The 17,364-nt window shown below is 43.2% G+C and overlaps 1 protein-coding gene across 1 annotated transcript in view; it reads left to right on the top strand.

The window, feature by feature from the left end:
* The first annotated feature begins 7,535 nt into the window (after positions 1–7,535).
* The window catches only part of mylk4b (myosin light chain kinase family, member 4b), a 32,406-nt gene continuing 22,577 nt past the window's right edge, over positions 7,536–17,364 (top strand). The window contains exons 1-2 of the mRNA XM_018760352.2: positions 7,536–7,676; positions 11,022–11,280. Coding sequence (XP_018615868.2) covers positions 11,038–11,280 — 243 coding nt within the window. The 5' untranslated portion in view covers positions 7,536–7,676; positions 11,022–11,037. The remainder of the gene's footprint in view (positions 7,677–11,021; positions 11,281–17,364) is intronic.

Genomic DNA, 17,364 nt, shown 5'->3' with positions numbered 1-17,364 from the left:
AATTGAGTAACTAAGGTTCGCGAGGAAATCACCATAGACTAGCATTCACAGTCCTGCCTCTGTTGTTTGCTCCTTTTATACATTACTAATTATCAAATTGTGAACAAGTGTTCAAATAGAATTGAGCGGCGCCTTCTTTGGTCACTAGGGGTATTGTCCCTGTGGGCCAAGACTTTTATTTCTTTGCTTTTATTCCTATTAATATAGTTATACCTGTAGAGATACAATTTTTGTATATTTACTTCTTTATTTTACTCTTATTGCAATTATGGGATCTATGGTATGGCTTGAGGGGGGTGCAGTGGTGCAGTGGGTTGGACCACAGTCCTGCTCTCCGGTGGGTCTGGGGTTCGAGTCCCGCTTGGGGTGCCTTGCGGTGAACTGGCGTCCCGTCCTGGGTGTGTCCCCTCCCCCTCCGGCCTTACGCCCTGTGTTACCGGGTTGGCTCCGGTTCCCTGCGACCCCGTATGGGACAAGCGGTTCTGAAAATGTGTGTGTGTGTGCGCTATGGCTTATCTTATGCTCTATTTTGAATCCTGAAAAAAATGCTCTGAGATTGTCTTCACGATCAAGCACTGTATAAGATTACATTTTTATGGTATTCTACACATTACATGACTGGAACATTCATTTCTGCCCGTAGTGTAAAAAACACATTGAACCATATAACTCTTTGGCACCAATTGGGAAAGAACTAATGGCATTGCAGGAAAGGAATTTAAGTGACACTGGGATTGACACCATGCTGCCGTTTTGTATCTGGTGAGTCTGAAACAGAGGACATATCTATTTCAGACAGGCTCCTCTATGGGTCCCCTCAGTGGGTCCAACACAAACAGCTGCAGTTGGCTGCAGTATCAGTTCTGGCTTTCATGTTGAGCTGACCCTAATGAGATGACAGCTGGGTGGACATCACAAGCCCTGGCATAGGCGCCTGGCAGTCTCCCAGTGGGACCAGGCTGCCTCCTGTGGGGCCCTCTCATGGGTTCCAGTAGCGTGCGAAGGTAGGCTGAGAGCCACACAAGAGGAGTGTGTAACTGGTTGTGGTCCTCCCTGGAAATGTGTTGGGACTGCCATCGTAACCACAAAAACCCCCCCAGCTACGCCCTGGCCCCTTGTCTAGTACTGAGAACAACAGCAGACAATGTGTTTGTGACAGCTGCCTGGATTTTCTCACAAGAGGATAGTACCTCTGAATTCAAATAAGCCTTATTCTTAAGCTCTTTAAGCTGGAATGAGGGTGTCCGGGGAAGGGGGATCCAAACAGTTGGCAGAGACTCAAATCTCCGATTCATCTCTCATCCCACTGTGTTCTCGACCATTTGGTCAGCACTAAATTCACCAACATGTCTGGATAGGTCAATGTCAGAAGGAAAAATTTTCTGGGGGGAATTTTGTGGGAGAGATGCACGAAATCTGCAAATTCTGTGTGTTTTTAACTTTAGACAGAACGGCATCGTAGCTCTCGGCTGAAACTGACTGGTAACGAATTCCTGTGTTCATGTGGAAAAATAGCAAGGACTCTTGTAACTACCAAAGTAAAATATTTTATTAATACAATCGAGACTGAGCCAAAGTGCTACACAGAATATTGCTTGCAACAGGAAGTCACAAAGTGCTTGGTGGTACCTCCCCGAAGAGGACAGCTATTATTGTCCAGAAAGGTCCATGTTCATCTCATGGTCGTGGTTCGCAAATGAATCAGGTTTTGAACAAAAGAAAAAAGCACTTCAATAAAATATGAGAACTAGAAGATACAATATCAACCCAAACAAAAATACATTGATGAGCGATTTAGGCCTGGCTTAGGAGTTGATCCCAGGTGCACTGCTGTCCGCAAAGATGAGCAGAGTGCAAGACTAAATACACAGAACAAGTAATTCTTCAAAGAGAAATATTTTTCCAAGCTGACCAGGGTTTCACCCCACAGGAACTTTCCAGAGCCTTCCACATTCACAACTTAACCTCTAGACGCACAGATTTGGCAGAATATACGACAGAAATATTAATAATGAAAATATGAATGTAATTAGTATTCTGACCATGAACTCATTTTCCAGTGTTAGGGGACTCTTGAAAGTTATTTTTGTGTTGGGGAGTATAGCATGACCTGATCGACTAAAAGTTGACTAAGAACAGATCCAAGTAATATAACAGTGCTAATGTGTCTGTTTAGGAACAGACTTTAGTTCAAGAATACACACACACACACACACACATTTTCAGAACCGCTCATCCCATACGGGGTCACCGGAGCCTACCCGGTAACACAGGGCGTAAGGCCGGAGGGGCAGGGGACACACCCAGGACGGGACGCCAGTCCGTCACAAGGCACCCCAAGCGGGACTCGAACCCCAGACCCACTGGAGAGCAAGACTGCGGGCCAACCCACTGCACCACCGCACCCCCCGTTAGTTCAAGAATAAGATTACAAAATGTAAAGAAAAAGGCTTCAACACCAAAAAAAAAACTATACAAAGTTTTAAAAGAAATTAAGTTGAAATACTTAAACAGAGTAGGGGGTGTGGTGGCGCAGTGGGTTGGCCCACAGTCTTGCTCTCTGGTGGGTCTGGGGTTCAAGTCCCCCTTGGGGTGCCTTGCGGCGGACTGGCCTCCTGTCCTGGGTGTGTCCCCTTCCCCCTCCGGCCTTATGCCCTGTGTTACTGGATAGGCTTCGGTTCCTCGTGACCCTGTATGGGACAAGTGGTTCTGAAAATGTGTGTGTATGTACTTAAACAGTGGTCTCATCTGGTCATGAATGGTGTGGTTGCCAGCTCCTGTTTTAAGAGACTATAATACAACAGGTTTTAGAAAGAATATTTTAGTTAGTACCTGATTTAAACCTAAAATACAAGGAAATGAGACTTACTATGCAAATGATTACTTTATTAAATAAGTAATGGCTAATGTATGGTAAAAACCAATATGCACTAAAGTCCTTATGGACCAGGGTTGGTCATAACTAATCTAGTAACTTTTTTTTCATTCCTTAAAAAAGGAATCAAAATAAAAAGAATAAAAAATACAGTTTTTGAAAATAATGCATATGAAAAAATACTTGGATCCATTTGTCAGTTGCATGTGCTATGCATATTGTTTGAGTTTGGCTGCAGTCTTGAGGGGAGGAACAGAGGAAGCTCAGGGAGGTTGAGTTATCCGTCAACAGAATGTAGATGTACTGTGTTATTGCAGGGAATACTAAGGAAATGCTGCTGCTGGCCATTGAGCTCCTGGAACAACGTTTCATGGCCTTCAGACGGAACACAACAGTTCAGGGAAGGCTGGCAGAAACAGTCTAAGAGCATTTCTTGGATTTATTGGGTGCTTAAAAGTATACCACTCTAACTCAACTTTCCTGTAGAGCCACCCCCAGGCGATGAAAGCTACGTTATATGTCTTCTAGTCCCTCTCTCCAGGCTCCCCCTCTCTGGGCACAGTGCGATTCTTCAGTTACACGAGGGCAGCAACAGTAACACCGTCTCCTACGCGGTGCTCCTGTTTCCCTAACAACACTTGTGCCATTCTCGTTAAAACAAGAAGGTTCATGTGTCCGGTCAATGTGTGCATTTCAGCGTTTCAACATGTTGGTCCCAAACCTTCTCCAACCAAAATGGGGGATAGGTGTTGAGGGTGAGATTTTATGGGACAGGCACAAGACCCTCTAGGAGAGGACAAGGAAGAGCCAGCTGAAGATACCTTGTGTAGACACTCATTTTGCAACCAACACGTGAAACATAGTACTAGGGTTTGATTTGTCGATTCCCTTGTAGGTGGGGGTGTGGCACACCCAGGCTGCAGGAGAGGGGGATGGTGAGGAGGAGCGACTTTACCACACCTGTGGGTAATAATTACTCCAATTTTACCCCGTCTTCCGAAACAGTAGGAGAGACAGACTCGGGAGTTCCAGATAGAAACCGGACCTGAGAAAGTGAGGAAGAGCGAACCTCGGTCCCTAAAGTCTCGATGCCCCACACTGACCGCATGACACGGCACAAATGCAAGAAGAAAGCACCCTTCCACTGTTCACAGTTCCCTTTCACTGACACACCGTACGTATGAATAAAAAGTGTTTTCACCTACCAGGTGCGTCCTGCGCGTTTGTGCCATAGGGGGTCATCAGTAAAACTTCACTCTTTGCAACAGCAAGGCCTTGTTGCTGTTTTGATTGAACCTTTGCTGTCAAATATAAATGGGGTGCATGAGCTGGCTTATGGTTTGATGCTCTTAGTCTCTGAAGCACAATAACCAGCTAGCATGTTCTCCGCCATTGCCAAGATATATAAATTCTGATAAAGTCAAAGAACCAAGCTTAAACGCTTTATTTTTCCTATTACATATAACAGATGTATTGGACTATAATGGCTGTCAGCCATCATGAGATATAGCCTTTTGATGCTGACAGAAGCTTCTGAAGCTTTGAGGAATAAACCATGACCCCCAACAAGCTTATTGCGGGAATCTCTTCCAAAAGACCTGTTTGCAATAAACTATTGAGGAAATTTATACCCAGCAACTAGAGCACCATAGCAAAGCCAGTCTATGGGGTCCTTTTTTAATATATGTATTTTTTTACGATTTAATAAATCAAGTCTGAGTTCAGCATGAGTCATAAGAGGGATGTAAAAATACAAATTCAGGTTCGTGCTTGAACGCATCGTGTAATTTTCATACCTATCAGGTTTCTCAGTTTAAAGTCAGCTGAGATACAGCCCTTGTTTCTGAGCAGTTTGAACAGGTCACCCTGTCATCAGGACTTCCCAGGTGAATGAATGCATGGAGTTGGTAATAAAATGAAGAAAATGCCTTCGGTATGACACTGGTGTCTCTTCTTGGCTGTACCCTGCTTTATGCCTTCTGTTTTGTGGTTCTTCTGACCACTACAATTCTGCACCGGTTACTGATAATGAATGGATGGATGGATGTATGACTAATACAACTCTTAACTGCAATGATGAAAGCAGACCAGAAATAAGGATGAATATTGCCCTTCTAAACCTCCACACATCCAGTTAAATAAAACTGAGATTCACATACTAGACAGGTAGATGTATTAATCCATTTTCAATGACATTGTCAAGCGAAACATAGGGGCCTGGGATGGCTGGACCCAAGTGCAACGTCGTTCGTCCAGAGATGAGGGATGAGGCAAGTTCTCAGTGTCGGGGACAGGCGAAGGGTCGGTCGATCGGCGGTCAGGGTCAGAGCGAAGATCCATGGGCGAGGTCAGGGGACTTAGTGAAGAGTCGGTCGAACGGCGAACAGGACAGGAACGAGGATCCGGGGACGTGGTCGGGAAACGAAGCGAAGAGTCAGAAACCGGAGGACGTGAACGAAGAACTAACGATGCTTGTGAATGAAGAGTCATGAGAAAGGGGGGTTGTCCCTGATGAGATTCCGCAAAGGTCTGGGAGTTGCGGAGTGTCTTTTAAAGGGTAGGTGCTGAACTGGAGTCAGGTGCTGTCGACTGAGTTGTGGGCGTGGACGTGACAATTATCACTTTCGAGGTCTACAGCTTTTAATTCAACAAACTACAATGCTATAAATTCATAGTAACATCTGAGATTAGTGATTCCCACTATTTCCACCGTTTTCTCCACTGTAGGTGTTCCACTCAGAACATTGATCAATTATTCAGTTTATAAATAATAAAACACACATGGCCACATTTAATGGGCAACTGTAGTCTCATATTGTTGTGGTGCTTGGGTACAGAATAACCTCTCTACATCATATGCTCACATATCCCTAATGTTGGAAGGACAGTTTCTTGTACAAGATTTCAGAATAGATAATAAGAACAACATCAGATTTCTGTTACAGGCTGTTATGTATGTTTTGTAGTCTTGTGTACACAAAAGGGAAATGGGAGGGAAAAGATTTAGAATGAGCTTTTCAATGAACTATTGGTGAAAGTGTATAGGTAGATGTATGATTAACTCGGGCTGATATATAATTTGAAGCACTAAAATGTTTAAGTCCATGCTAGCCTAAAACGGCATGAAAAATCATTAAAGGCAGTTATGAGTGTAAGTTTTATTGACAATATATATTTTGCTTCAATAGCACATAACTGACTTCTGTGATATAGAAAACCAAGACTGTTTGCTTTAAGAATCACGTGTCTGGATCCAAATCTCTCTTTCTGTTGATGTAATGCACTCAAATTTTTCTGTGAGATGTATGTCACTTTGGAGAAAAATGTCTGTTAAATGAATAAATGTAAATGGACGGAACTGTAAAGGGAAGGAAATGTAATTGGAAGGAACTCTAAACATTTCTAACCATCAGTGATGATGATGGGTTGGACAATGGGGCTTACAACACAAATGCACAAAGACTGATAGCAATCCATTAACCTGGAATGCTGCCATGGCAATGCAATGTTTCAGCTGAATGGGAAAACTCAAAATAAACCTAGACAGAGATCTGAGCTCTGATTGCTTTGCGTCAGTAGAACTCTTACCACAAAGGTCAGCACTTCTAAAGGACAAGTCCCCAGACACCTTGAGTCACTGAAGCCCAGTATTATTATTTCCATTCCACAAACATACTCACAGTCTTGCCACAAACACTGACTGGAGGACATCAAAAGAATTTGAAGTTGTGAGTAATGTGCCAATGGGTTTGTAACCACTGAAGAGTCCCAGGTCAGAGTCCTACTTATATATCCAACAGCAAATATAAAACTTGATAAAGGGGATAAAACAGCTAAGCAAAAAAATTAAGATGTTTGACAATTTTAAAAGGGGGCATGGTGGTGCAGCTGGTTTGACCGGGTCCTGGTCTCTGCCGGGTCTAGGGTTCAAGTCCTGCTTGGGGTGCCTTGTGACGGACTGGCGTCCCGTCCTGGGCGTGTACCCTCCCCTCCCCTTCCAGCCCTATGCCCTGTGTTGCCGGGTAAGTCTCTGGCTCTCCATGACCCCACATGGGAGAAGCGGTTTCAGTCAGTGTGTGTGAGAGACAATTTTAAAAGCCCAAAATTAATATTTTCCATTATTAGCGTTCTTGACACCCACAGGACAGGTTGCCAGCCTCTATGAGTAACATTGTGATTGCAGGAGAAAAGCTGATAGCAGAAGGCAATGCAAAATGAGTTCAACCCTATGACGAATAGAGAGAGACAGTGGTGCAGTTACGCATCATGGTGTATGCCTACCGGCCCGTAAATTACCTAAATATACTGTCCCACCAGAGCTTAAATGGAAGGGTCTCTTTGGATCCTATCATGCATTCCTGGTGACCAACTCCTCTTAAATCCCCCAACCACCCCCACCCCATGTCACCCTACAAACCCTCTCTAGCCTCCTGGCTGTGACCAGTGTGACACATGGCTGTTTGAGATTCCACACGGTCCATGATAACCGCTTGCATTCCTTGAGTCGAACCCCACGCTTGTTGCTTTGTTCCTGGGAGCCTGCAGCAGCAGGCTGTTTTCTCAGCAACTCACAATATGTTGTCCCTCTGAGTCCATGTCTTTAGTTTCATAGGATGAGCTTCAGGGGTGTTTTCTCAAAGAACCAACATTCATCTGCTGAGAAAGGGCTCTCCTTTTGTTGATAGACAGTGGAATCTCTCACAGTCAAGCTGCTCGGTGAAGAAGAAGGAGGGGCATCTGGGTGGAACACCATGATGGAGGAGAAGAAAAGAAGGTGTTATGCATAGCCAAAATATCAAAGGTAAGAGTGCTCTGACTTGAGGTCTCACGCTGAATTTAAATCTGTGCCCTTTTCAGGGACACTGACTACAGATTTCACATGAGCTGTATATCAGGTATCTGTGTAGCTCAGAATCTTGATATAGAGCAACCATTCTGAATGTTTTGAAAGTATTTTTGCTCATTGATAAAGAGATTTATCCACTGTGAAAAAGATGGATAGATTCAGTTCAGTTTTTAGAAAATGTCTGTATTTTAATAAGAGATGTTTGGTATACAAGTGCTTTTTGTGCAGAATTAATCTATGGTGATGGTTTGAAGATGGTTTAACAAATCTAAGGTTGGAGAAATGACCTCACGTGGCTTTGCATGAGTTGTTCATAACTTCACTGCCCTGATTAGTAGAAATTTCAAAATGAATTTTGAAGTTTCAGCCTTTGAGGTGTGCCTATTTGTCCATAATATCCTGAAGCTGGGTGAAACTGATGGGGCACATTTCTTTAGATCTGAAAGTGAAGGACATCTATGGTATTGACATCCTAATACTCAGAAACCTACACCTAAAGTAAAAAAGACTCCATGATGTCTTGTACTAGTTCTGTTCTTAATATTAAGGCTTCAGGAAATTATCCTGCTGATTTTCCTCTAATTTAGCTCAGTATCTTCAACCAGTTACATTTTGATGTTCGTTTTATTGCTCTACTGCTTGATGGTCCCCAGACAGCAACCGTAAAAGAGAAATACAATCCACATTTAGTTATAGGTCTAAAAACATTCTATATATAAGACATACACTTGGATATATGTTTTTGAAAGTGCATTAGCAACATTTCTTCCAACTTCATATTTCATTCTTGTATTGCTTTGTTGTGTAAGGAACAGTAGTAGGTTGTGTTCGTCTCAGCACTACTGAATCCATATTTATTTTGAGATCCATGGCTTCACAAATGCATGAAACTACACGCACTCCCCCCCAACTTGGCTAACCACAAGGCCGTTGCTGTGATAAGAAGCCAGAGGACAAATGGTATCCAGGCTGGATTTGGGGCACAAAGGAGGGGGGGGTTCTCGTAAAGCTTGGACCTCACTTAATAGGCAGTTTCATTAGTGCAGTTAATCTTGGGATCTATTTAAACAGTTCCCCCTGTACCCTTATCCAGTGCTTAGTAAAAAAAACAACAACAATCTTCCAGTCTTGTTATGGCCATGTGGCCTGTTAGATATTTTATAGCCTTGTGTAATGATAGCTCATCTACTAAGCTCATTTGCCATAATTTGTCCACAAAAATAACTTCAATAACATATAATACATGCCTTTACAAATTGTATTCAATTTTCCTATCTGTACACACTCCTCAGATGATTGTTGAAATTTCAGGGGGCATCTGTTATTAATAACTGATGTATGTAGTTCTTTAAAGAACCAAAAGTGGTTCACTGGAGCACTGTTTAAAGAGGACATGAGCAACCCTAATCATGCACTATTATATTGGCTTTATGTTCACAGGTTTACATACATACACACACACACACACACTGCCTGAACCGCTTGTCCCATGTGGGGTCGCGGGGAGCCAGAGTCTAACCTGGCAACACAGGGCAAAAGGCTTTAGGGGGAGGGGACACACCCAGGACGGGGCACCAGTCCATCGCAAGGCACCCGAAGCAGGAATTGAACCCTGCACCCACCAGAGAGCAGGACCTGGTCCAACCCACTACACCACTGCACCCCCTTTTCAGCGGTTTCTAATAAATCAAATGAAGAACAGTGAAGAAAAAATATTAATGCAACCTGGGCCGCTCTATGCCAGCAAACAATATCTTTGTATAGCGCATTAAGCGAGCACATGAACAAGAATATTTTGCCTCTTTTTTCTCAAAGAGTACCTAGGAAACCTTATTGTTTTCATCCAGTTGCAGTCATGGTGGAAAGGAGCACCCTGCCTTTTTTTCCTCATGGCCGCAATCCTGAATGGTACTAAACTGGGGTGACCCCAAACTCCACCTGACCCTTCGCAGGTTAACATCCAACCAAGGTCATGGAATCCTAAGACTTTTCTAGACACTACTGAAAAAAATGCAAATACAGCATTTTTGGTACAGACTTTGATCAATATACTTTTATATTTACATTTTACATTTACATTTATTCATTTAGCAGAATTTTTTCTCCAAAGCAACGTACATCTCGCAGAAAAATACGAGTGCAATACATTAACAGAAAGAGACACTTGGATGCAGTGATTCTAAATCACAGTTAATTTGTTACATTCCACCATATGAACCAGTGTACATCACATGAGTAGCTGCCTTAAGGTTTATTCATTATTCTACAGTTATAGTCAGAAAATTATTGAGCATAAACATTTACACATTATCATACACTTCAGACAGCTGGAAGCACATTAGTGACATTTCTTCCAACTCCATGCCCCGTTCTTGGGACAGCTGGTAGCATAGTGGTTAGAGCTGCTGCCTTTGGAGAAAAGTGAATGAATAAATGTAAGTAATCATGGGGGAAGTGCGTTGTAAGACCCTTTGTGAATATAGAGAGATTTTGCCATTCTGAGTGAGCGGGGAGATCGTTCCACCGCATCGGAGCCAGAACTGAAAACTCTTGTGCTTTTGGTTTTTTTGTATTGCCTTACATTTATTCATTTGGCTGAGACTATTCTCCAAATCAACTTACAATGTTAAGCTACTTATAACTGTTTACCCATTTATACAGCTGGATAATTTTACTGGAGCAATGTAGGGTAACTATCAGGATTTACCAATGACCATTTAAAGAAACTCAGTCATTGAGGAAGGTGTATCATTCCAGACCCTGCCAGCTGTTCCCTCTCCCTTCCACCTTCATGAACATCAGCCAGCTCCTGCTTTGTTATCTCCCCCATTTTCTGAAGCTAAAGAGAAATGGTCAGAATAAAGTATTCTGGGTGCCAAAAAAGGCGAATTTGCAAAGTTATGAACATTTCCACAGGTACTTCAAAAGCTCATTATGCTCAGGCTACTTAATATTTAGGTCCCCTCATTGTTTAGGAATGTAAAGAATCGCTTGCAAGTTGTTTTTATTTGTAAAATACATAGTAATATAATTTTAATTTAGCTTTAGGCATTCAGGCTGTTTATTGTTTATGTATAAATATGTATATATTATAAACTTCAGTATATACTACATAATGCACCCTTACCTGAGATGAGGCTCCTGTCAGGTAAGGCTGGAGTCAAATGGCCTTGCTGGCCCTTTATTTCAGAGCCATGAAGATCTGAACATTCAACCAACAGAACAAATTATATGCATATTTTACAGCTGTTCATGGCTTTTAAATGTTGTAAAATGTTTACTTGATGTCTTTCATCTCAGGGTGGAGAAAAGGCAGATGAGCAAAGTGAATGAGTCAGAGGTTGCCTCTACCCAAATGAAATGTGCCCAAGAGGGGAGAGTCCAGAGACAGCACTCCCAAAGCCCTCAACCCACCTGGGTGTCCAGGCTCAAGCCCATCTGCAGTCACTCCAGCAGCCTGCGCCTGGGGAAACTGGACTTCTTCAGACACTTGGAGAGAGTGGAGACCATGAGGTGTTTCTGGGAACTGAAGCAGGTGCATCCAGAGGGAGATCCACAGGTAAGCAGTGTATGCTGGATACCCTGCTCCCTGAGGCCTTCTCCTGCATTGCATTAAGACTCAGTGGAATTATTATTACCCTTAATGAGCAGAAGCCTTTGTCTGACATGACTTACAATGAGCATTTTTGATGCTATGAAACACACAGTTATTTTCCTATTTGCATTTAGCTGATGTTTTTCTCCAGAGCAGCTTACAATGTTAATCTACCTACAACTACTTACCTATTTGGACAGCTGGCTAAATTTACTGCAGGAATTTAGGGTATGTACCTTGCTCAAGGCTACCACAGCCAGAAGTGAGATTCAAAGCTATGACCTGTGGGTCCAATGGTAGCAGCTCGAGCCACTATGTTACCAGCTGGCTGTACAACTGAGAAAGGTAATTGGGGTTGAAACACTGTTCTTAAGTCCAAAGTCATTTATATTCCTTTAAATACTATTTTAAAAAGCTTAATAATACAGGCATCCTTCAATTTTTTATCAGTTAGGTTCTGTGAAACTGGGCTATAATAAATAAATAGCTGCAATAAACAAAGAAATAAGCTGTAAGACTTAATTTTTTTAAAAATAAACTTTATGCTACATATAACACTAATTTATAATGACTGAAGATGAAAATAAATTGTCTCCAGACATCTGTTCAATCCCATTGTTGATTATTTGATCCCATAAGCATTTGCAATGTTCCACATTTTCTTATTGATCACCAGCATTCAGGAACACCAGACAAGAGATGTAAGCACTGTGGAAATTGACTAATTATAGTGTCGCAAGTGTCACCGGGCTGGGTCCATTAACACAACACGTGTTTGCTCAGCAACAGAAATTTTAGAAAACAGAAAAGTGAAGAATATTCAATTAAAATAAGGAAATGAATAGGAAAATGAATACATGAAACTCTACTGTTCCCAATGTGAGGTGCAGGCAGGGCCGTTTCTTGCTGTAAGCAGTATAAGCGGTTGCTTAGGGACTGCAGGAAACTGGGGGCCCCGTTGAGTACTTGTTGCCTTCTTGTGGAAAAGCTCAGTTCAGTGCATGTTTCAGCAGAAATTGGTGAATGGGGATTCTAGGGTTTAAAAGTAGCATCCTTAAGATTACAACCACACTAATCAGAACACTACCTGCTGCATGGGATGTCATCAGTACCAGATACCATGAGTTATTTCTCATAATTATGTCACAGAGGTGAAACTGCATAAAAAGATCTGAGTTTGTTCATTTACCTTTCACTTTTCTCCAAAGCCACTTACAGTGTTAGGGTTACAATTATTTACCTATTTATACAGCTTGGTAATTTTACTGGAACAATTTAGAGTAAGTACCTTGTTCATGGGTATTACAGCTGGTGGTGGGGACTGAACCTGTAACCTTTAGATCCAAAAAAAACAGCTCTAGCCACTACACTTCCAGTTCTCCATCATCTTATAGCAGCTCATTCAGTGGACCATCATGTTTAACAGTTCTATAGCCATACATGCTGCTTAAAACACATTTCAATGGTGTAATGTTGCTATAGTTTTATAGACTGAGTGCAAATCAACCAGGAGCACAACAAATCCAACTTTAAGCTTAAAAATAAGGAACAGCCAAAGCTGGAGTGATTTGTAGTGGTGTGGCGCCCTCTTGTAGACATTTTCCTGAAGCTCATTAGCTCGATCCCTCAGCCACTAGGGTCTGGTCTGGAAAGATGAATTTAAAAAAAAAGACAAAAGCAAAACAACAAAAGGAAGACCTGTCCTGCTTATACAGACCATGTCAAAATTCTCAATAGTAAAAGATTGGCGGGAAAAAAAAAAAAAAAAAAAAACAAATATATAGATTTTTCATAATAACCGTTTTAAATGTATCTTCGAAATCAGATTTTTTTGCATTGTACATGAAATAGACAGTACATGTATTTGTGAGTGTAAATATAACATACCTCAGTTGTTCAGCAGCATGTAACTCAGGTTTAAGGTAAATTTTAGTTTATTGTTATTGTGTAACTATCATTTAAAGGAGTGGTGCACAACTTCAGTCCCAAAAGAGCTGCAGAGAGTGCAGGTTTGTGCTTATCCTTTGCATCTAATTATTATACTGAAATTATTTCCTGGATGGGGTGCGGTGGCGCAGTGGGTTGGACCACAGTCCTGCTCTCCCATGGGTCTGGGGTTCGAGTCCCGCTTGGGGTGCCTTGCGACGGACTGGCGTCCCGTCCTGGGTGTGTCCCCTCCCCCTCTGGCCTTATGCCCTGTGTTACCGGGTAGGCTCCGGTTCCCCGTGACCCCGTATGGGACAAGCGGTTCTGAAAATGTGTGTGTGTGTATTTCCTGGATAATATCTTGTACCTGATATTATGCATGTCAGCCCGACACTAATTAAAACATATTTTCTAAATCCTGCCGGACTCTGGCCGTTAAGGACTGGAGCCAATGCACCATTCTATTAGTGCAATCTATAATTTAATATGCAATTTGGACTAATGCAAACTGCCATTTTTGTCTTTTAACTGCATTTTTTCAGTTGCCGTCGTACTCCATTGAAAAATAAGTGTAAAAGGCTATAATACTTTTCACCAATATCAGTTACTATATACAGCCCAACAGAGGGCAGGGAACAGGTCCAAAGAGATGCAAGGCCAGAGACCAATGAAAACAGATGCATGTTACTAAATGAATGTCTAGGCGTGAGATTAGTCCAAGAGCATGGCGTATTTATAAGTTCAAGAGATCTATGATCTCTAGTAGGAAGCCTTATTCATACATACAGGACTCATCTGCTGTAGAGTCCAGTTTTTTCAGCAAGCAGCAAGTGCAGAGATCTGCAGTATCTGCCTCCTAGGCAAAGAACAGTCTTCAGATGCAATACTCTTATCACATCATATCACTCACACACTTTAATTTTTTATTCTTTAATTTTTTTTTTTACACACACACTGGCTGAAGCCACTTGTCCCAAACAGGGTTGCCGCAAGCTGGAGCCTAACCCGGCAACACAGAGCATAAGGCTGGAGGGGGAGGGGACACACCCAGGACAGGATACCAGTCTATCACAAGGCACCCCAAGCGGGACGCGAACCCCAGACCCACCAGAGAGCAGGACCCAGCCACACCCGCTATGCCACTGTGCCCCCTTCTTTAATTTATAGAAGTGGAATATTGTTTTATTTTTACACATTGCATATTTGTGAAGTTATATATACCAGGGGGTGCGGTGGCGCAGTGGCGCAGTGGGTTGGACTGGGTCCTGCTCTCCAGTGGGTCTGGGGTTCGAGTCCCACTTGGGGTGCCTTGCGGCGGACTGGCATCCCGTCCTGGGTGTGTCCCCTCCCCCTCCGGCCTTACGCCCTGTGTTACCGGGTAGGCTCCGGTTCCCCGCGACCCCGTATGGGACAAGTGGTTCTGAAAATGTGTGTGTGTATGTATGTATATATATACCAGATGAAAAAAAAAGAGGGTGCTATCATGACTTATGCTGTTTACATTCCTACATGTTCCTCTGGGAATGTGATCTGAGCACAGGATGGTTTCAGTGCAGTGAAATTCTCTGTAGCTGTCCAATACAGGAATGCCTCTCCGCTCAATTTGATAAGGACGCCTGTCAGGCACACGTGCCTGGGTTGGAGGGCAGTGGCAGTTGGGCAGTTAGTGCAAATCCTCTGGTACCAGAACCTTGCATCTAATCTACTTTTTATTTTGCTGTGTTGTGAAAGTGTTGCCCATGTGAGCTGGTTGGGGACAGGAGTGCAAGTGCTGTGAGCCTTAGGGAAGTGTTTAACTTCAGAGAGTGCAGCAAAATTACCTCCCTCCCTCCCTCCCACACACACACACACACACACACACACACACACACACAACACACAACACACAACACACACGCACAAGCACAGACTCCTTCCAGGTGAGCGGCTCCCTGGCCAACCACAGCTCAAAATACCAAGAAAGGTCCCTTTATACTGTATATGTTTTCCTCCAGTAGGCTAGAACAAGTCAAAATAGTGCGATATACTTAGCGCGCACAACGGCTTGAAGCGGCTGTGTGTTTTCAATGCTATGCCTGAAGTGAGGGGATACCGGCGTCTCCCTTATCGCTGAAGTAGCCACTGTGACCCCACACCGTCCCGCACCTGTCCCTCTCGTGTCACAGGAGAAGCAGTGCGTCTCTCTCCTTATAGGTCTGTGGGTTGGCGGGGTGATGTGTGTACAGTGTGACTGGGAAAGGGACCTCGCTGTTTCGTAATCACCCGCAGCCCCATGGTGACAACAACCTCCCTACCCCACCCAGACCCCTGACTCAACCAAGCGCTCAAATACCAGCAAGTACCAAGGGTTGAATCGAACAGACTAGGGGGAGGGGGGCACAAAGTGAAGATCAGCTTTGCAGCCATGGAGAGTTTCTTCAAGGATAAGAACATCTGGATACTGGGCGGTATCTGTCTGGTAGCTTCTTTCCTCTGGCACAGGTTCTGGAGGTTATTCACCTACAGAAGGGAGACTACCGCTCCACCCCATGTACAGGTACAGCCCCGTCCCCACCCACGGTTCCCTTAATGGAGGAACAGCATGGCTAGCTTTCCTAGGTCTGGACACCTGACCGTCTGGGGCCTTCTTACATTAGAAATAGAAGAACTGTTTTGCCGTTGGAATTTTTGTGATTGTTGCATTTTTTCACACTGCAGGATTAAATGCTACGCTTGTAAAAAAAAAATATATATGGCCGATGTGTTTTGCAGACTGGTCTGTAAGCAATGCAATTTGCACATCATTTCAGTTTAAGAATGGTTTAATGTAGCTCTCTCCTTTTCCAGAATAGAGGTTTTAACCTTTTCTTGCAAACAGACCCCTTGAAGAATGTCCTGAAAGCTAAAACACCCCCTCCACCCCCCATACAAAAATGTCCAGAAATCAGAGAGAATACAGGTCTAAATTTATTTCACTGAGCCTCACATACTTTTGTCATAGTTATAGAATTTAGTGTTTTAGTACTTTAATTCAGGGGGGTGCGGTGGTGCAGTGGGTTGGACCGGGTCCTGCTCTCCAGTGGGTCTGGGGTTCGAGTCCCACTTGGGGTGCCTTGTGACGGACTGGCATCCTGTCCTGGGTGTGTCCCCTCCCCCTCTGGCCCTATGCCCTGTGTTACTGGGTAGGCTCCGGTTCCCCGTGACCCCGTATGGGACAAGCGGTTCTGAAAGTGTGTGTGTGTGTGTGTGTGTGTGTGTGTGTGTGTACTTTAATTTGCAGTGCAAGTCTGTGCCTCACAGACACTTTGGAGGGGATACCAGTTCATCACAGGTCAAACACACACTCATGCACTCACATATAGACACACAATGTGTATATTGCAGTCATCAGTTCACCTGAAATATAACTCTAAGCATTGGTTTACAACTCAAATAATTGTTTTCTTAAAAGGCAATATCATCACAAATACCTTACAAAGAGCACAACTGAGAGGCTACAGGTGATTTCAGTAATTCTGAGAATGACCTTCATATGTAATGTTTTGCACTTGGTTTTAAAATGAGATTTTTCGTAAAAGGTAGGACAGCTTTGAGTTAAATGAAAGTTAAAAATATTATTTTATCGGATTTCACTTTGCAAGCAGTTTTTTAGCAGTGAATTATTACAGTTCCAGAGCTGATGTTAAAGGAGGCACGGTAGTGCAGTGGGTTTGGCTGTGTCCTACTCTCTGGTGGGTCTGGGGTTTGAGTGCTGCTTGGGGTGCCCTGTCTTGGGTGTGTCCCCTCCCCCTCTAGCCTTTTGCCCTGTGTTGCTGGGTTAGGCTCTGGCTCCCTGTATGGGATAAGTGGTTTTAGTCAATGTGTGTGTGTGTACATTCACTAGGGGTACAACATGGGGTAGTGGTGTCACAGCTGGTCTCATCAGATGGGGACAGTGCGTGTATGAGCTGATATTAATTATGTAGCTGTATAAAGTTTCACAAGAAAACTGAAGTTTACATACTTCACCCAATTTCAGATTAAGTGTCCTACATATGGTTTAGAAGGATGTGTTAGTCTCACAGAATTCACTTTTCTTACTGGTTTCTGGAAATGTTTTTTTGCTTTAGTTAATAATGATGTAAGAGTAATCACTCTGAGAAG

This window comes from Scleropages formosus, chromosome 19 (genome assembly GCF_900964775.1).
Source record: "Scleropages formosus chromosome 19, fSclFor1.1, whole genome shotgun sequence".
In the NCBI taxonomy this organism is placed as follows: domain Eukaryota; kingdom Metazoa; phylum Chordata; class Actinopteri; order Osteoglossiformes; family Osteoglossidae; genus Scleropages; species Scleropages formosus.
This window is presented reverse-complemented; position numbering and strand designations above follow the sequence as displayed.